At 41.8% G+C, this 20,010-nt stretch overlaps 1 protein-coding gene across 4 annotated transcripts in view; it reads left to right on the top strand.

Moving 5' to 3' along the window:
• ANKRD17 (ankyrin repeat domain 17) overlaps nt 1–20,010 on the top strand; it is a 98,049-nt gene that overhangs the window by 73,022 nt on the left and 5,017 nt on the right. For all 4 annotated transcript variants that reach the window (XM_072861135.1, XM_072861137.1, XM_072861134.1 and 1 more), the window contains 15 exons: nt 1,569–1,680; nt 1,863–2,008; nt 4,070–4,212; nt 4,957–5,170; nt 6,254–6,429; nt 7,270–7,432; nt 8,212–8,307; nt 9,534–9,650; nt 10,469–10,640; nt 11,512–11,959; nt 12,352–12,507; nt 12,736–12,885; nt 13,407–15,055; nt 16,888–17,085; nt 18,186–18,434. In XM_072861135.1, coding sequence (XP_072717236.1) covers nt 1,569–1,680; nt 1,863–2,008; nt 4,070–4,212; nt 4,957–5,170; nt 6,254–6,429; nt 7,270–7,432; nt 8,212–8,307; nt 9,534–9,650; nt 10,469–10,640; nt 11,512–11,959; nt 12,352–12,507; nt 12,736–12,885; nt 13,407–15,055; nt 16,888–17,085; nt 18,186–18,434 — 4,189 coding nt within the window. The remainder of the gene's footprint in view (nt 1–1,568; nt 1,681–1,862; nt 2,009–4,069; nt 4,213–4,956; nt 5,171–6,253; nt 6,430–7,269; nt 7,433–8,211; nt 8,308–9,533; nt 9,651–10,468; nt 10,641–11,511; nt 11,960–12,351; nt 12,508–12,735; nt 12,886–13,406; nt 15,056–16,887; nt 17,086–18,185; nt 18,435–20,010) is intronic.

Below are 20,010 nucleotides of genomic sequence, written 5' to 3'. Positions count from 1 at the left end.
CCTGGAGACCTGCAACCCACTTTCTGTGCTCTCGCTGAACAAAAGAGAAGGTCTTTTAATGACTGAACACTTGTATTCCTTATTTCTTTGTTGTCGGAGTGATTCTGAGAAACGGCGAAGTTGTCTTCTGACAGAAATTAAATGTTTTTCTGGCCCGATACGCTAAGACAAAAAAAAGGCTTAAAATGTTGCACACATTTTTTTCCGGTTTTGCTTGAAGTTGTTGGCCAATGATCACCCAGCTTGACAGAAGTATGAAAGCATTGAAACTCAGTAATTTCTGTACATTTTTTGAACAAGAGGAAATAATTCAAGCTGTCGTTTCCACTACAGGCATTTCTGTATTGAAAGTAATTTTAAAAAGGGCTACTTGATGTTGAGTTGCATCTAGCTGGCCATCAAAAAAATAAAGCATGCATATGCTAGTTAGCATATGAGAGAGATATGCTAACTAGCATACGCATAGTTCTAGACTATCCATAACATGGCTAAGATGTCGGCAGTGTGAGGAGCAGGAGAGGCATGAGATAGTTGTGGAGAAAGGGAGAGAAACCTCTGGAAAACCAGTCTTGGCTACATCAGCTGCTCGTGGCGCTTGGCTTGGTTTCTGCTGGGACCGTGTCCAGGAGGTCTTGCCATAACCTGACCGGCCTTGTCGCTAGCTGGTAAACACCAGTGCGGATGAATGTTATGAGTTGCCGACTACCCTGGGTCGTCATAAAGTAAAACTAACTTCTCATAGTAGCTAAGAAATGCGTGTGGGTTTTGGGTGGCTTTGTTGCTTTGGTGTTAGTTGTTGTTCAAGAAGAGAGAGGTGTCATTTTAGTCAGTCCCTATGCTGTAACTGACAGTGCCAGTAATCCTCCAAGTTCCTCAGTTGCTCTTTCGAATAGGATGGTAGTCACTTACATGGGCGCTGGTGACACTGAGAAATTAAATGCACATGGCTTCATTGTGAGTGTTGAGTAGGCAGAATCAAGGTTGATAAGGGCTCCGTGCTGTTACCGAGAACTATCTGCCACTAGAAATGCTCACTTGGAGACAGTTTGAGTGCTCTAAAGGGAAAAATTCAAAAGCAGAGCGTGAGCTCAAAGACTTCTGTATATTTTCAGTTGTTTTGTTCTTCTTGAGTACTGTGACTTGTGGACTCGCTGTAGCCGATTTCTACTGTTCAGAGGCTTCAGCAACAGTAGTGGTGAGATGGGGAATTTTCCCCCTTTGCTTTAACCAGAGGGTCAAGAATTAAAGATAGAATTCTTATCTTGATTATACCATTTAAAGGTCACAGTCAAGCAGTGGCAAAGGAGTCTGTCTAGTTCACAAAGCACAGATGAAATCTCAGTTCTTGTCAGGAGTTGTTCCCAAACCTCTCAACAGAGCTGACTTGAGAAGTAGAATCCTGTTATGAACTTGAACGCAAAAGATAACTGAGGTATTCAGTAGATGTATCTGAAGCTTATAAAAGCTTTTTATTCTGTCACAGATAGAGCTGTACTTGGGCTAATATGTGAAGTTGTACTTTAAAAAGGAAATATTTATCTTGTGTGTATGATGTCTGTTTCTTTTAGACTGAGAGTAATCATGACACAGCGTTGACACTTGCTTGTGCTGGTGGCCACGAAGAACTAGTACAAACGCTGTTAGAGAGAGGAGCTAATATTGAACACAGGGACAAGAAAGGTAGGTATCTCACTATGGCAGTACAGACCCTCTCTGGTTTTCTGGTGTGTCATGCTAAATAAATACGCAATAAGCACAGTCTTTATGTGAAGCTTTTAGGCTTGCTTTTCTGGTGGTTTAACTTACATCGCTTAAACTTAAGCTATGAATGTGGACTCTTCAAACATCCTTTTTCATTTCAGGGTTTACTCCGCTTATTTTGGCTGCTACAGCCGGCCACGTGGGTGTTGTTGAAATCTTGCTGGATAATGGAGCTGATATTGAAGCCCAGTCTGAGAGAACCAAGGACACTCCCTTGTCTTTGGCTTGTTCAGGAGGGAGACAAGAGGTGAAGTAAAACTTAAGTCTTCAAAAGCAGTGTGTAGATTCCATGCTGTGTCAGTATACTAAAGCAATCTTCCAGATAAGTTACAGTAACTTAATTCACCGTTCTGGTTCAGGATGGTGTTTTTTAAAAAGGATGCAAAGAGCTTCACATATTCTAAGTTATATATTGCCGCATGTCTGATACAAATAGCTTTTTCTATTTTTATAAGCTGGACCAGTGCTGTGCAGACTGCTCATGGCTGTAATCATTAGTGGCTCATTATGGGGCTTTTACCAGCATAATTAGATGTAGATATGAAAGTGAATGCGATCGGTGTTCTTGTTGAGAAGCTGGAGTTAGACATGAATCAGCTCCCTATATGAGCCAAGAGGGTTTTCTAATGGATACTGTATAGGCCGTAGGATATCGGAGGACTGCAGATAACTCCAGTGTCTCTGGCTAAAAACACAAAAAACATTTTTCAAATGATTGATGAAAAGTAACCGCAGGGGAAGGCTTTTTTGAACATTATTAGAAATCCTGTATTTGGTGACTTGATTACGAAATCTGCATTTTTATTTTTTTTGTAGTGGTGGTTACAAATGTTAGGTGTGTAATTCTATTAATGCTTCTACTGTTTGGATTGCAAAAGCCCCAGTGGAAGCTATATATTGTGGTGCAGGATCACCTTCCTCTGTCTATGGCCATCTGGAAAGTGATGAGGTTGGAGACACCTCTCCCACTTCCCCAGGTTGTCTTAACACTGATGCTGTGGCATTTAAAAGGTGATTACTTCCCTGGATAAATGGCAAACTTGTAGCTCTTCTGGCCCGTTTTTAGTGCCAGCTGGAAGGTCTCGGGCATTGGGGGGATTAGCTGCAATGACAATCGCGTGCTCTCTGGTGAAGGGCAAGGCCTGCTTTTATTAAGTCTCTCGTAGCAGCCTTTGTGGCCAGCAACCTCGTACAGCAAAGGTGAATTTATGCTTACCTTTTTAGAGGTTTGCTTGATCTGTGTTTCTCAAACAGTGTTTCTTGGAGGAATGCATCATGTTTTCTTTGATTTTATTTTATTTTATTTTTTTTAATGGGAAGGAAGATGGGAAGACACAGGGCTTTGGGCAGTAGAGATGGTGTCAGGATGCCCTCCCGCCCTGATTCTTCTATTTGGCAGTGTGTTTGTCCTGCGATTTCAAGGGAAGATACTCTGAAAAGCCCTTGGCTTCAGTTGTGCAGGTCCAATCTAAACATGTTTTACGCTTAAAAGCCTGAAGTGGAGCAAATTAAACATAGCACTGGAGATGACACAGTAGATTTTCACCTCAATGTTCATTTTCATTTTATGTTGCTAGACAGTTTAAGTTCCTTGTCAAGTCTTCAGCAGAAACTTCATTACAGAATGTAAGCTTCATGTAGAATATGGGGAGCTGTGAAGTTTTTTGGTTGTAAATGAATCTAAGGAAGGAATAATGCAAGAAGTACTTGTGTTATTTTTGTTAAGATACAGAGAAAACCAGCAAGGGATGCAAATGGTAATTTTTATAATGGCTCTTGCATGAGATTTCTGTGTACAGTCTACACGCTGTTCGATGTAGTGGTGTGAATAGAGAAGATAAGATAAAAGCATGCAACTGCTTTCCTGTTTGCTCCGGAGTTTCGGTTTGAGGAAGTTTTTAACTTGATAGTGAACTGAGCATTAAAATGGGAGAGGACAAAAAGCAAGCATACTTTGTATACCGTATTCAAACTGAATCTCGGGTTTTGGCTGTCTTTAAAGATGGCTGAAACAATCATTAAAAGATCTCAGTTTTTTCTCGCTAGGTTATACAATTTGGTATGAATGGTTTAAGCATGCTAATGAGCAATAATGATTGATTTTTAAAGGAGGTTTTACAGTGGCTTTGGGAACGTAGTCGCAGCCTGATCTGTTCATGGAGGTGAGGAGTGTAGGGAAGCGACTGAGTAAAATCGCTTTCTTACTGTTGGAAGATGTCAACGGTATATTTAGGCTTCAAAAACATTTGCCCTGGATAGATTTGCAAGTTTGGGAGAAAACCAGATGTTATTTCTTAAAACACTGCAGGTGGTGGAGTTGCTGCTAGCTCGAGGGGCAAACAAAGAGCACAGGAATGTTTCTGATTACACACCTTTAAGCCTCGCCGCTTCTGGTGGCTACGTGAACATTATCAAGATTCTGCTAAATGCTGGGGCAGAAATAAATTCCAGGCAAGTTCCCGTTTCACCCCTTCTCTCACGGTATTTGTACTGTTCTGAGTTCTTACTCTTCCAGAAGGATTTCTTGACATCTACGTGGAGCAAATCTTACTATTCTTACATAATCACAACCAATGTATTGTTTAATTTGTAGTAGGCTTCTTTCTTCTTAAGTTAGAAACGAAAGGTTTTGACTGTGCTTTCCTAATGCTCTTTTAACTTCCATCTCCCTCTGTGTTTTGTTAGCTCCTTTCCTATATCATATGATCATTCATCTTTGACAAAGATAGAAATCTTTCTTTTTGCTCTGGTTAGCCTGCTGGATTGAAATTAGTTCTGGGTTAGGTGAAGAAAGTGTGTGTGTGTTAACCCTTTGTTTTCCCCGTGTCGTTTAATGAAAGCTTTTTCTGTGTGTGTATGCATGTATGTAACGCTGTGACATCCGTTGGGAGGTAGAAAATAGCTCAGCCGTGCACTGCACAAGGCAAACGAAAGGTCCAAGCAAAAGTTACGCTCCTTCTAAGAGATGCCTTTAAATTTACAGCAAGTAAAAGGTAACACACGTAGTATCCCTAAGTAGAAATATTTTTCCTAAGCAATGCTACTGTGAGAAACTCTTGTAGTTTCAGTAATAGTTGCTGTGTAGCTGACGCTTTCGGTCTGGGATAAGTACTCTGCCTTCACTAGTTTTGTTAAAGTCATTTCAGAAATGGGATTATGATTTAAACAGTTTTTTCTTTTTTCTTGCGCTTTCAGAACTGGTAGCAAATTGGGCATTTCTCCCTTAATGTTGGCAGCCATGAATGGGCACACTGCTGCTGTCAAGCTGTTACTGGACATGGGCTCTGATATAAATGCCCAGATAGAGACCAACAGGAATACAGCCCTGACTCTGGCTTGTTTCCAAGGGAGAACTGAAGTGGTTAGCCTGCTGCTTGATAGAAAAGCCAATGTGGAACATAGAGCTAAGGTAAGGAGCAAATAGCTGAGTAAGTCTCCAAAAAGAGATGCTTGTAAGTCACCGCTTCTCTGTGGTTATCTGATTTTCTTGCCTTTCGTGCCAGTTAACTTCTCTAGTTCAGTTAACTGAACTGAACCCTACTGTAAAGAAAAATAACGGCTGCGCTTACGGTCTAGTATTTTGGTGGTTACACAGTTCATCAAAAAAACAAGTGTTTCTTCTGAAGCCTTAACTCATCTTCAGTTGCTTACAAGCATAAGAATAGTAATCCATTAACTTAATAAAAATAAAAGGTTTTGATGTATTCAAAAACAGCTAGAACCTTGGCCCAGGTATGCTCATGGTCTAATCTCTTCAGTCTGTTCAGCTGCTTATATGCACGGTGGTGACGCACAATTGAAAGGGGATGTGTGTGCGTGAGGGTCTGTCAGGTGACCCCAACTCTTTAAATGGGAGGAAAGGCTGTTCACTAGAAGAATAACTAGAATATTGCGGGGGAGGAAAAAAAGAGACCTCCTACAAATGTGGCATTCTTTTCTCCTTTTCCACTGTACTTAATGGTTCCCACAGAGGAGCTCAGAAGGATCTGCACAGGGACTGATTGCTTCTTGCTAAAGTTACCTGTCCCCTTGACCTAGGCAGGTGCTTTCTTCTGGATGTTGCTATGTAGGATCTTGTAATGAAGGGAGGAAATATGATTTGCATCACCTGTATAATAACACGGGCACTTCATGGGACTTAATGCTGATGATCCTCATAGGTTCCGGGTTGGTTGGGTTAGTTTTCAGAAACTGGCAGCAGTGGCCTTGAATCCCTCTTAGCACTGCGCAGCGCAGAGGGCCTCTGTGTACTGGGCTGCTCAGTGGAAGCTCTTCTCGAGCCGGCTGAAGAAGAGCTCACCTTCAAAATGTTGCTAAGCTGTTACAAAATTGGCCGGATAACAATTGGAATCCGTACACCAGAACTAGAAACTTGTTGCTGGAAGTGGAAATAAATCCTGGCTATCAAGTAAAATGCATGTGCACACACACACACACACACACACCCCACCCCCCAACTAATTGCTTTTATTTTTCTGCTTGCTTGTCTTAGACTGGTCTCACACCATTAATGGAAGCAGCTTCTGGTGGATATGCAGAAGTGGGCAGAGTTTTGCTGGACAAAGGTGCAGATGTAAATGCTCCTCCAGTACCTTCCTCAAGAGATACAGCTTTAACCATTGCAGCAGACAAAGGGCACTACAAATTCTGTGAGCTTCTCATTAGCAGGTACTGTATTTGCAAGCGTGCTGCTTGGTGAAAAATGCCTTGAATATGGCCTTACTTAGACTAATCTTTCCCAATACACAATAATATTTCCCAATATACACTACAGGGCAGGAGGTGGGAAAGGTTCTGTGTCAGTTGACGATTACTATGTATTTTTATTTATCAAAAGTGATCCAAGGAAGTTCTCTTTGGTGTTAGAGTGCTCGCTTTTGCCCAGATGGGCTAATTTAGTTTTTTGTGTCTCACTGAATCCTGAATGTTAGAAAAAAACAAGTTCTTGTGAAGTTTACGTATATGGTACTCATAATCATGACACACAGCCATTTTAGATGGTAGCGTTAAATCTTTAAACAACAGAAGGTGCACACAAAACTTATGTCTTAATGATTTATTTTTTTTTTTAGATTGATCATGATGCACATTCAGTGTAATTATGTTTCCTGATTAGCTTTTGGATATGTAGTTTTCCAAGCAGTCGCACTGGTTGTTGGCTTGCACTTGAAATGTCGTAAGTTGTTCTGAGTAAGCTATTGAAGAATACAGTGCGCTGATGGATGGGAGTTAATGAAGTAATAAGAGAAGCTTCAGAGACAGCTGACAAACAGCATGATTTAGAGTATTAAAAATGTTTTTAGGCTGGGTTGAGGCTCTTGACAGCATCAGAAGAAACAAAAATATAATTTTGGAAGCTGAAGCACTCTGTGAATGTATATGTTTGTAAAAATGAGTATTGAATTTTACCCTATTGTTCTTGTGTTGCATGTCCAGTTTGCCAGTCCAGTTGATACATGAAACACAAATCTGGTCCAGAGTGTTGATTGAACGTGTTTGTTTTTGTAGAGGAGCTCACATTGATGTGCGTAACAAGAAGGGGAATACTCCGCTGTGGCTGGCAGCAAACGGAGGGCATCTAGATGTTGTCCAACTGCTAGTTCAAGCTGGAGCTGACGTGGATGCTGCTGATAACAGGAAAATAACCCCTCTTATGGCAGCCTTTCGAAAGGTAGAATATGAAGTTCGGCTTCGGTCTTAGCTAGTATTGTCTCGATCGTCCCTACACAGTTGTTATAAATAGAACATAGCTGACAGAAACTACATATTGAAAAATATGTCAACTAATTTTAATACTTGGCATTGAATCTTCAAAAATAGATATGTGTGTCACCTGTATAATATCTGTGTTAAATTCTAGTAGAAGTCTGCTTGATAGGCATTTTACTGAGGCTGGTTCTCACGGATCTGTTGAGAGGTGAAAACTGCAGTGTATTTGTGCAGAGAGGGAGAACACGTGATAGAACGGGGGGAGAAATGGGATTGGTTTCTGATGCAAGAGAGGATGAGCACTTTTGCCCAAAAGAAGTGCGGTTTAGCCCGATTGGACTCGAGAGATAATTGTTGTTAGCAAGGGAGTGTAGTTCAAGTGCTGCAGTACTTGAAAAATTGCAGATGACTGTAGGAGCCTGCAACTGTTACGGTGCCAGAGCTGGGCATTTGAAAACTACCAAAATAAAAGGCAGAAATATGTGTTAAGTATGGCGGGAGTAAGCGCAACCTGACAATGGGTACTGTAATTGCGTGCCTTCTCTTCCACCGTAAATGTGAAGAAACATGCCTCACTAGTTTAGGAGGTGATAAAGATTCAAAACCAAAAAGTGTTGAGAGCATCATTTGAAGGAGTTGAAAATAAAGATTTTGCAATGAGTGCTTGGACTAAAGTGTGTGTTAGCAAACCAGAAGCAGCTGGCCTGATGTAAAATGCCGTCCTTGAAATTTCTTTTTCAGGGTCATGTAAAAGTGGTGCGCTACCTAGTGAAGGAAGTAAACCAGTTTCCATCAGACTCAGAATGCATGAGATACATAGCAACAATTACAGATAAGGTAAGATTGTAAGAAAGAAAGTATTTGAGAAGGAGTAGTGCTGTGGCTCAGCTTTAGAGTCGATGTTATGAATGGTCTTTAGCTTCCTGGCACACCGCATTTCAGCCAAATGAGGAGTCCCACTGGAATTTTTCAGAAAAAAACATTGCAAAAAAAATGGGAACACATGGCCACAGTAACTTGGTGCACCTTAGTGCTGTCAGAATAGTAGTAAAGGTCGTGTTATTTATTATCCATGGTTATTTTCAAGTGTTCTCCCCCTCGTTACCTCAGTCTGCTCTGCATTCCTCCCTGTTGAGCAAGTTCGTACTGAATTGATGATGGCTTTTGCAGTGGCGTGGAGGTAGCAGAATGAACTTCTGCTAAGAGTGTGTGTGAGCTTAAGTATGAAGAGTCACAATCTTGTAAAACAAGTTTGTACTAGCAAGAAGATAGAAAACATAATTGACAGTAAAGTGGTTTCTTATAGCATATCAAGTGGACTGCTGCTCTTCTGTGGGGGTTCAGTTTCATTTGGTTTATCTGCAGTCCAGATGAACAGGGCAAAAACTATTTTGTATTAAGAGAAATGAGAATAGCAACCGGTGCAGAAATATGGTCGTAATGCTTCCATCTCTTCACTGGTACACTGCGCTGCAATTGTTGTCTTCTTTTTGGCCATCAGGTCACGATGAGCGTGTTGAGGCTGAAGAGGTGCTAATGTTTAAATCAGTATGTGTTTTATTGCCAGTGGCTGTGACCGCTGTCCGCTTCCATGATGCTAGGCACCCTGTGCATTTAAACTTTTTCACGGCTATGAAGCCAATATAGGTTTGAGTAGTACTTTAATACTATAAAATTCATGTATTTCCCAAGTGTCTAAAAAAAAAAAAGTCTTGCTTTATGATATATTGTTATTTCTGCAGTTGCTTCACCTTTCAGACCCTTCACCTTTTAATTCATAAAATTTTTTCGTCGTGATAATGGGCACAGGTTATGAACTTTGTACTGTTTATAGCACACTGAGACATACGTTATTGATTGCACGTCATGCCTGTGACTGGAATATCAGTTTGCAAGGTTGGGCATGAAGAGGAACTTACTGGAGGGAATTTTAAGTTGTCCCTTAAAAAAGTCCTGTGCAAGTAATGCGACAGTAAATTACAAGTGTAAGCTTGAGATCATACATTCCAACGTGTGCATTGTTATGTTTTCAAACAGAAGGTTAATGTACTTTATCATTTTAGGAGATGCTGAAGAAGTGCCACCTGTGTATGGAATCAATTGTTCAAGCCAAAGATAGACAGGCTGCTGAAGCCAACAAAAATGCAAGCATTCTTTTAGAGGAACTGGACTTGGAGAAGGCAAGTTGAAAGAGTTTGGAGCTGTGAATATTTATTTGATAAAATTCCTATTTCATGTTCCTTCAAGATTATAAGATCGGTGAAAGTACATATTAAAGTATAGGAATATGTGTAATTACCGTAACTGGAGTGTCTAGAGCTGAGCACTTTGTTGTTCAGGTAATCTTTGAACTTTACTTTCACTATTATTCAGAGAAATTGGATCAAGAACCTCCGATATAGTTATTTCTTCTAGAATAATATTGTATCAAAAGAAGGATTTCTGAATATAATTCTTGGTCAAGTGCATGATAGATGGGCATTTTCCAGTCACGTTGGTGTGGATTTTAGGTCTAAACCCTGTTTTGTGTCTTAAAAAAAGATACTAATAATGTTACTAGAAACGACAGTACTGTAGTAGAAATCTAATGGAAAAATCTAAGTACAAGTATAGTGTCAAACGAGCGCACGCTTTATATTCAAGCTAGCTGAAACCATTTCATGTTCGAATCTTTGAAAGGGGGATGGGTGGTGTTTGGCCTGTACTGCTGAGACACACGAGGTTACGCAAAGAGTCCTGAAAATGTGTCTTGGAAAACTGACTTAAGTTTGTTTGGTATCTGTCGTCTGTTTCTACACTAACCTTCTGTTAACATGAATGAACAATCTGTTGGGAAGAAGTAAATATGTAAAAATATGGATCATGGGGAATTTAGCTTCTGTTTTCTAAAAATGTTAGTCTAAAATGCAAGTTCAGCTTCCTAGGAGATGGAAAGCGTTTGCATTTCCTGAAATGCATGGGCCATCTTGTAATACTGTTCCATGTGCTTGACTCGTAGCTAAGGGAAGAAAGCAGGAGACTGGCTTTGGCTGCCAAGAGAGAGAAAAGAAAGGAGAAAAGGAGGAAGAAAAAAGAAGAACAAAGACGAAAACTAGAAGAAATAGAAGCAAAAAATAAAGAGAATTTTGAACTTCAAGCTGCTCAGGAGAAAGAGAAGCTAAAAGCTGAAGGTGACTTAAAATATTTTCCTTTGTGGAAACATGGCCTTGATTTTATTGCCAGCATTAAAAATTGCTTTTCTTGTCCAAACTTGAATACAAGCTTTCTTATGACCTGCTGAGCTTGCTTTTGTTTACCTTTTCTATTAAGCCCATTGATTAGCATGATGGCTTCAGTGAGAGTTATGGGTTTACTTTACCCTGGGGATGGTGTTGGCTGGTTTTTTTGTTTGTTTGTTTTGGGCTTTTTTTGTTTGTTTGTTTTTGTTTCTGTTTTGTGTTCTGTTTTGTTTCCTTCTTCCAGGTCCCAATATTAAAGCGAGGTCAATTTTCTTTTTTTAGCTTACAAACAGAGTGATGATAATGACTAGCTGAAAAAACTGGCAATATGGAAATGGCAAATGCTGTATCAATCTCTTCTTATCCGTGTAAACCTGGCTCTTCTGTATCTTGTGGCAGTGAGATTCATGTGGTGTACTGAGAAATGTTTTTCACTGATTGCTCCCTCACTCTGATATGCTGAAAGGGAAGATGTGACAATTGTTTGCTGTTGTTTCATATGCTTGTTTATGTCCCCTGATTGCTTGCATCTGTCTTACCATGCCCGAATTGAATTTCACACTTGTTAAATTGCTACTGCATTTGTTCCAAGGAAAGAATGAAATTCTATATAAGTTAGCATAAACAAGGGGAGAGGCTCCACGGTATGACACATATAATAGTTTTACAGATGTCCGCATAGTTAGTGGTTCTGCACGTTTCTTGCAGTCTTGTAAAGTGACTCATGAGTCATTTGATAGGACAGGTGTGATCTGGAAAACAAAGCCACACAAGCTTCGCCAAGGCAGCTAAATGGGTACTGGTTTTTTTACTCTTCCATCAGATGATCCGCAGGTCCCGATGGAGCCTCCTAGTGCTACCACTACGACCACCATAGGTATATCTGCAACTTGGACAACGCTGGCAGGTTCCCATGGGAAGAGGAATAATACCATCACCACAACAAGCTCCAAAAGGAAAAACAGGAAAAACAAAGTAACCCCTGATAACGTTCAGATTATATTTGATGATCAACTCCCAATTTCGTATAGCCAACCAGAAAAAGTGAATGGTGAATCTAAGAGCAGCAGCACTAGTGAAAGTGGTGACAGTGACAATATGAGGATTTCCAGCTGTAGCGATGAAAGCAGCAATAGCAACAGCAGCCACAAAAGTGACAATCATTCTTCCACAGCCGTTACTAATGCACAGAGCAACAAAAAGCAACCGTCGGTTCTTGTCACTTGTCCAAAGGATGAGAGGAAAGCGGTTACTGGCAAATCATCCATAAAGTAAGTTGCTGTGACCGTGCATGCCATTTTAAGGTGGTGGTTGCCCTCTGTTTGAACGCTGCGCCCTTGTCGTTGTGGTCTAGCATTCCTTCCTAAACCAGTTGTGTCCTTGCTCTCATGTATAAGGAGTATAAACGTTGTTGGAGTACGAACTTGAGCTTAGTAGTAGGTTCTGAAGCAGGAAAGATCATCGTGGATCTGGAATTAGGGAATTGTTGGGGCATTTCGAGATGTAAGCATTTCGATTCAAGCAGCTTCTTAATAACGTAGTGCTTTTGTGCTAAAAGAGAAAAATGGTGGGGGGGGGGCTGGAGAATGGGCAAAGTGCAAGTCATCCTTTTTTTGTTTGTTTTTTTTGACTGCATAATGACAGCATTTAATTTCTTTTAAAGGTTGTCTGAGGTTATTAGTGAAGTGACGAGTAATTCCTTGTCTACTTGCACAAAGTCTGGTCCTTCTCCCCTTTCTTCCCCAAATGGGAAGCTAACCATCGCTAGTCCTAAACGTGGTCAGAAAAGGGAAGAAGGATGGAAGGAAGTTGTGAGAAGGTAAGCAAAACATTCCCCTAACTCCCCCTGGTTGATGTCCTTTTTCAGAATGTCTTATCTAGTCTAGCCCTCTCTGGGGTTACTGAACGACCTTCTTCTTAGCAGACCTGATAGATTTCACCAAATTACTGCTACATAGGTTGAATCATGAATTGTCACATTGTTCTGACCAACCTGCCCACTGCTTCATGCCATGCTTCCCAGTTAATATTGTTTCTTTTTGTATAGATCCAAGAAGGTTTCTGTTCCGTCAACTGTAATTTCCAGAGTCATTGGCAGAGGAGGATGTAACATCAACGCGATACGTGAGTGCACGGGAGCGCACATAGACATTGACAAACAGAAGGACAAAACTGGAGATAGAATAATAACGATAAGGTAAGCAGGCTGCTTGATTTGTTCGTTCCTGTGGGGATTTTTTCGTTGTAGAACACTTCTGTATAGAAAAATGACAAGGCTTGACCTCATTGTCCCTCGAAGGATCGCTTTGAGACAGGCGGTTCTTTATGGCAGGGGAGAGGAATGGGGTGGGGAAACCGAGAACAACTGCCAATTGGTACCGTTGCGTTTGTACGAAAGAAGACTTGTGAGATAAGGTGAGGCATAAACGTCAGGATTCTGTGTTTAGACTTGTTTAGGCATGGCTAAATATGTGGGCGTGTTTAGGCAAGTAAATGTTTTAACCGTTTGGGTTTTTTGGGAGTTGAAGTTTTCAACCTGAGCTTCTTAAATAATTGTCAGCAGCAAGAACATGCCAAGCTGAGTCTTCAGATAGTTATTTTTCTGCCTTGTGTTAGCGTGACAGAAGGCAGGCTGGATCATATGTTGCAGGTACTTTGCTATAATGTATGTAAAGGCTTTAGATGCACTTCCCCTTTTCCCTTCCTTCCTCTTCGTAGGGGTGGCACAGAATCAACAAGACAGGCCACGCAGTTGATCAATGCTCTGATTAAGGATCCAGATAAGGAAATTGATGAACTGATTCCAAAGAACCGTTTGAAAAGTTCCGCTGCAAACTCCAAAATAGGGTCGTCGACTCCTGCCACCACTACAGCTGCTAACAGTTCTCTCGTGGGCATCAAAGTGACCACCGTAGCTGCTTCGTCAACATCTCAGACCGCCTCCGCGCTCACCGTGCCTGCAATTTCTTCAGCATCCACTCACAAAACCATTAAGAACCCAGTGAATAATGTGCGGCCTGGTTTCCAAGTTTCTCTTCCATTAGCATATCCTCCTCCGCAGTTTGCACACGCTTTACTCGCTGCTCAGACTTTCCAGCAAATCCGTCCGCCGCGGTTGCCCATGACACACTTTGGAGGTACTTTCCCACCAGCTCAGTCCACATGGGGTCCGTTTCCTGTTAGGCCGTTGAGCCCTGCAAGAGCTACCAACTCACCGAAACCTCACATGGTGCCTCGCCATAACAGTCAGAACAGCAGCGGTTCTCAGGTGAATTCAGCGAGTTCCTTGACAACTAGTCCAACAGCTACAACAAGTTCAGTGGCTTCTACTGTGCCTGGTTCTTCTGCAAACGGCAGTCCAAGTTCACCTTCAGTCAGAAGACAGCTTTTCGTCACGGTCGTGAAGACATCAAACGCCACAACGACCACAGTGACGACCACGGCGAGCAACACGAGCACGGCGCCTACGAATGCCACGTATCCAATTCCTACTGCCAAAGAACACTACCCTGCATCTTCTCCCTCATCTCCTTCTCCTCCTGCGCAGCCAGCAGGTGTTTCCAGAAGCAGTCCTTCCGACTGTGCAGCAACCTCTCCCAATAAAGGTGCACCTTCGTCTGATCCAGAAGTAGGTAGTCCGCCAGCAGTGGAAACGAGCAGCTCGGCCAGCGGTAGGCAGCCCAGTTCTGGTACCGGCAGCTCATCGGTGCACCCTGCTCATCAGCAGCCTCCAGGAGCTCCTCTGCAAGAGGCAAGACCCCCTCTTCAGCAACCTCAGGTTCCTGCACCAGATCCGCGAATGGTTGTGCCTCCAAATTTAGCAGCGACAAGCTCATCTGCTCCCGTGGCAGGTCCAACAAATGCCCCGATGACCTATCCCATGTCGCAGACATCAATGGGGTCTTCTCAACCTGCAGCTAAGATGGAAAGCCCGGCCATCAGACCGCCTGTCCATGGAACCGGTAGCGTCCATAAGAATCCAGCTCCTGCGCAAAATTCTTCTGTCGCAGTCCTCAACGTTAATCACATCAAAAGGCCCCACAGTGTTCCTTCTTCAGTGCAGCTTCCTTCTACCTTAAGTACACAAAGTGCTTCTCAGAATTCAGCCCATCCAGCAAACAAGTCTATGGGTAACAATTTCAGTGCTACTTTACCATTCGGGCCCTTTAGTACGTTGTTCGAAAACAGTCCTACGTCTGCTCATGCCTTCTGGGGTGGTTCCGTCGTTTCATCTCAGACAACGCCAGAATCTATGCTATCAGGAAAGTCTTCATTTTTGCCAAATTCAGATCCGTTACATCAGTCTGATACTTCCAAAGCCCCGGGTTTTAGGCCACCGTTACAGAGGCCAGCTCCAAGTCCCTCAGGTAAGTCTGTTATGAGTTCATGCCTTAGTAATATACTTAAATAATAACTGCTGCATGTTGTTATTTTGAACACGTAATACTTTCTGCCTCAGCTTTTGTGGTCGTGGATAGTAAATCACCGCCTGCCCTGCAACAAAGGGTGGTGTAATATAGTTTATGGTTGCTTCTGTAAGCAGAGTTGAGTTCACCTTCCTTTTAAGTGCCACCTGTCAAGCACCTTTGCTGTTCATGAACTTGACAGAAGTCGAGCTGAGGCATTCTTTTTGCCATTCCAGTCTACTCATCTGCGATAGCTGAGATGATAAAACACTTCACTGTTGTTTCGACCTCCCTTCCCTACCACCAGCTAATAACTATTCTAGTTTGTGGTAACTTGCTTCTTGTCCTGAGGCTGCAGAAGAATACGCAGCATCTTCAAAGTGTTAGGGTGAATAAAAAAACCCTGTGTTTTGATGTGAACTTGTAGTAAGAGGTGTGTTATCTTAACTACTAAATTCGATCAAAAAACTTAATGTCATTGACTTGCCACATTTGGTAGCGAGATGTTTAGCTTTCTGCACAAGCAGAGGCCAAGGGGTTGTCACAGAACTTGTTCTGTAGCTTCCAGAAAGTGCACGCAGAGTTAGCACCATCTGTGCCTGTTTCAGTAGGACCTGCGAGCTGTTGATGTAGCTTTATTTACGAATCGAGAGAGGGAACAGCTCATTTATTCATATTTTGTGAATATCATGGTGTTGCGTAGCTTTTGAGGCGTGCTCTGTGAATTTTGCCAACTCAATGTACTTCTTAGCATTTTGACGTGGGCACGCTCGTACACTGTGTATCGCTTGAGTATGCCTGTGAGTTCCTGAGTAAAAGCAGTGCTACTGTATCGCAGCAATTTCCCTTTTGGAAGGCTGCAGGCACACCAGGTGAAGTCGGAGGTGTCTATGGAGTCAGGGAGTGCTGCGTTAGTTCGTAGGAACGTAGCCCCTGAGAGCCCGAAGAATTTGACAAACAATGGAGGTTGGATCTTGGTAACGGATGATGCAGAGGAGGCACATGCTGTGCTGCTTTATTCTTCTGCTTGTCACTGGTGAAGGGATACTTTTTTCTAACTAAAACTGCAAGTGTAAATCTTACGTCACGTGCTTTATGAGTAGGAGAAAGATGCGAGTGCCGCAGCGCTTGGGTGTTAACAAGCTTCCTTAATAGTTTTTGAAACGTAATTTTTCCCTTTCGTTATTGAGAAGAATGTTAAGGGGATAGTAATTTTTGTGGTTTTAATACCTGGGCTAGTTGGCGCCATTTGGTCTTAATAAAATCTCATTTTTCCACAGCCTGTGAAAAGGTATCCCTAGGTTAGAAAAAACCACTTCAGTGTTGATCATGGTGTATATAGACATCGTTCTGTAAAATAAAAAAAATGAATGGAGAAAGTCTTCAAATCTTTAGTGTTATTTCCACCATTCTTGGTACGAAATCATACTTCGTAAACCTACAAAACTTAAATTACAGGTTAATAAAATGCTCGGTTACTTTTTGGATGTCCAGTGGTACCAGAACATGTATTATATTCCCTCGATTTATTTGCATTCAAGGTACCTGCATGATAACATAGGAATCGTTCTTGATTTTTATATACAGCACAACTGTCACATACTGTCAAGGCTTGCAGAGTATGAAGCTTGAGAGTCCCAGCTCTCTTCGGAAAACAGTAACACCACCCTTCCCCCCCAACAATTGATTGGATAAAAAGTTTTCGTTCTTTCTTTGTGATTTCCGTGATACGGGCGATCTCCTCACAGAGATCTTGGAGTACTGGGAGTCATTTGTGCCACTTTCTCTCATAGGTATTGTCAGTATGGATTCCCCCTATGCTTCTGTAACACCTTCTTCTACACACCTGGGTAATTTTGCCTCAAACCTTTCGGGAGGTCAGATGTACGCGCCTGGGACACCTCTTGGCGGAGCACCTGCAGCTGCTAATTTTAACAGACAGCATTTTTCCCCACTTAGTTTATTGCCTCCATGTTCATCAGCATCAAATGGTGAGTTCTCGTCAGTGGGAAACTAATTCAGAAGCTATTGTAGAAATAAAGTGGCCTCATGCACTGCCTGTTTTAGGTAGCTTTTCTAGTTGTGTTCATTTTTAACTTCAGGTTTGCAGATGTGTTTCAAACCTTGATGCAGTCACAGATTTTGAGATAAAATTTTCTTGAGCAAGTTCTGATATCCAGTGTGGTGTTTTTAACAGCTAAGGTCATGCTGTTGCGGAGTTCCTTGTTCTTGCCGCAATTAACTTTGGCCTGTTAACGTATATGGCATTCTTTTAGTCGTCTTGCAAAGAAAAGGTTGTGGTTTTGATTTGTGAAGGTAATATTCCAAGTGTGAGTTGTGTAAACCATTTAATGATGTTTTACTACAGCTTGCTCAGCAGTGGTGATTGCTTAATTTTTCCGACGTTCTTAAAACAGAACTGTGTAATATTATTCCAGGAGAAAATACTTAGGGCAAGTTCTGGTACCTTCCTCCATGTTAGGCCCCTGCAGTTTTGGCTATATAGCAGAGGTTTTTTGGATAGAAAACAAACTGAGTGCTGGCTTGTTCAGGGAACCAGTTAGTCTGTCTTACTAGCAAAACTAATAACAAACAAATCTCCCAAAAAATCTCCCACAGAGAACAAATCAGGATTTAAAACCAAAACAAAACCAAAAAACCCAAACAAACAAACAAAACCAAACAAACCACCAACAACAAACGAATCCAAACCAACCCGGCAACAGCAACATGGGTTTATTTCAGCTATTATTTTGGGTATAATCCTCAAGTTCTCTATTGCCGGTACACAGGAATGCTTAGGTAAGATTTTGAACTGTCTGTTGTGATGGGTAGCGGTGTATGTGCAGTAGCTGAGCTGACAGGGCCCAGTAATCATTTTAGGTGAGAGGCTAAACCAATGGTGAATGTGTGTCTGATCTGAAAGGAAAACTGTTAAAATAATCCTGAAGTGTTTCTTGTATGAATCTGGCATTAACAAACTGCCCGTTTTCACTTGTTTGATGTATGGCCTGACATTACGGGATAGGTTTGTGGTGACTTGAGAAGATCTGCCTGGCATTACTAAGTGCTCTTGCTGATTTTCTTGCAGAATCTCCTGCTCAGTCGGTGTCTTCGGGAGTAAGAGCACCGTCTCCCACCCCTTCAGCAGTGTCCTTGGGATCAGAAAAACCCAGTAATGTTTCTCAGGACAGAAAAGTTCCTGTTCCCATTGGGACTGAACGGTCTGCACGTATTAGACAAACTGGAACTTCCACTCCGTCTGTTATCGGGAGCAACTTAGCTGCTCCAGTGGGACATAGTGGGATCTGGTCCTTCGAAGGTATAGGTGGCAGTCAAGGTAGGTAGTGTTAATAGATGTCCCGGTGCTTGCGATTGACCACAACATTGTGTTTTCGTACCTTGCCTTTGGAGCTGAAGGACGATGCAGAAGAGAGCGCCTCAAAATGTAGGAGTGTGCTTTCCGAAGGAGTTAGAGCAGGGACTTCTGTTTGCCCTCCTGTTGGCTTAATTGTGTTGTAACAAGGTCTCAGAAAACCTCAGGGGTTCTGAAACACCCTGGCTGTGAAGAGTTGTTACTCAAAGCAAGAAATAACAGGGGAGATAAAACCACAGGATTTACAGGGGTAAACTGAGTGAGGATCATTTGATTAGGAAGAGGGGAAATGAAGATATCTCAAGATAACTGTGTATTTTTCTGTTGATGAACAGATGATTTTGTACAATAGGAGTTAAGTCTTAACTTGAATTCATAGCCAAAGTGGAGCTTTTTGTGCTTAGCATCGTGCAATTTATTTTTTATGAGTTTGAGTTCTTTTTGTTCTTTCCAGCCATGCCGTTTGCTTTTTACTAACGCAAGGCTCTTGGCTCTCCTGTAGTCACATACAATTCAATATTTTGGAATTCATTCAAAACTTAAGTTACTGATGGGACAGCTTTTCTCGGCAAACACTTCAGGAGCCTTGGATGCAATTTACAGGAGACTGCTGAATTTTTGGGGGGTTGTTTTTTATTTGTGTGGTTTTTTGGTTTGTTTTTGTTGGTTTGGGTTGGGGTTTTTTGGTTTTTTTTTGCTTGGAATGAGGGGGAGGAAATCATGAGGTGATGTTGGATGGGACCTCTGGAGGTCATCTCAAGCTCCTGCACAAAATGGGATTTGCGATGAGGTCGAACTGGGTTGCTCAGAGCTTTATCCAATCTGATCCTGAAAACCTCCAAGGATGGAAACTGCTCAGCCTCTCTCAACAACCTGTTCCAGTGCTTGACTAAGGAGTCCAAACAGCTTAAGGCTTTCACAGAGTGACTGTGCACATGCTTTGCATGCCATGAGTATACTGTCCTGGGTTGTTTTCCCCATATACAAAATAGATAGGATGTATCCGAACCTTCTTTTACTTCACTAATGGTCTTTTCCCCATCTTTGTGGTGAGAGGCTATTCATCGTTAAGGCTTTAGAAATTGGATACTTTCATTTGCTTGGTCTAGGTGTAGAACTTGCCCTTTATGTCTGTCTGCTTTCAGAATGCCGCTTTCTTTCTACTTGGTTCAATTACTTCAACATTTTGATTTTCAGTTCAGAATGGGATTGGCTCTTCTCTTGATCAGTATTAGGATGGCTTCAGAAATGTTTCTGTATTCCTTCTCCACCCCTCCAAATATAATTTCCTTATGTTTTATTTTGAAAAATTGGCTTTCTGGATGTCTGAGGTTTGAACTGTAGTAACAGCACCAAGCTGCCTCTGATGAATTAATGTAATTAGAACTTGAGCATATGTCTCCAGCTGGTCATTTTCTGGTTTTGCTTTTCAAAAGTACTTCTCTGTCTCGTAGTTAATGAAATAATTCATGAAAGAATGGTAATGAAGTGGAGCAAATAGCCTTCATAGCGTACATACCTCTTTCACAGCACCAAAAGC

Source organism: Ciconia boyciana, chromosome 5, assembly GCF_034638445.1.
Source record: "Ciconia boyciana chromosome 5, ASM3463844v1, whole genome shotgun sequence".
Classification (NCBI taxonomy): Eukaryota; Metazoa; Chordata; class Aves; order Ciconiiformes; family Ciconiidae; genus Ciconia; species Ciconia boyciana.
The sequence above is the reverse complement of the archived record's forward strand: the minus strand, read 5'-3'. Positions and strand labels throughout refer to the sequence as shown.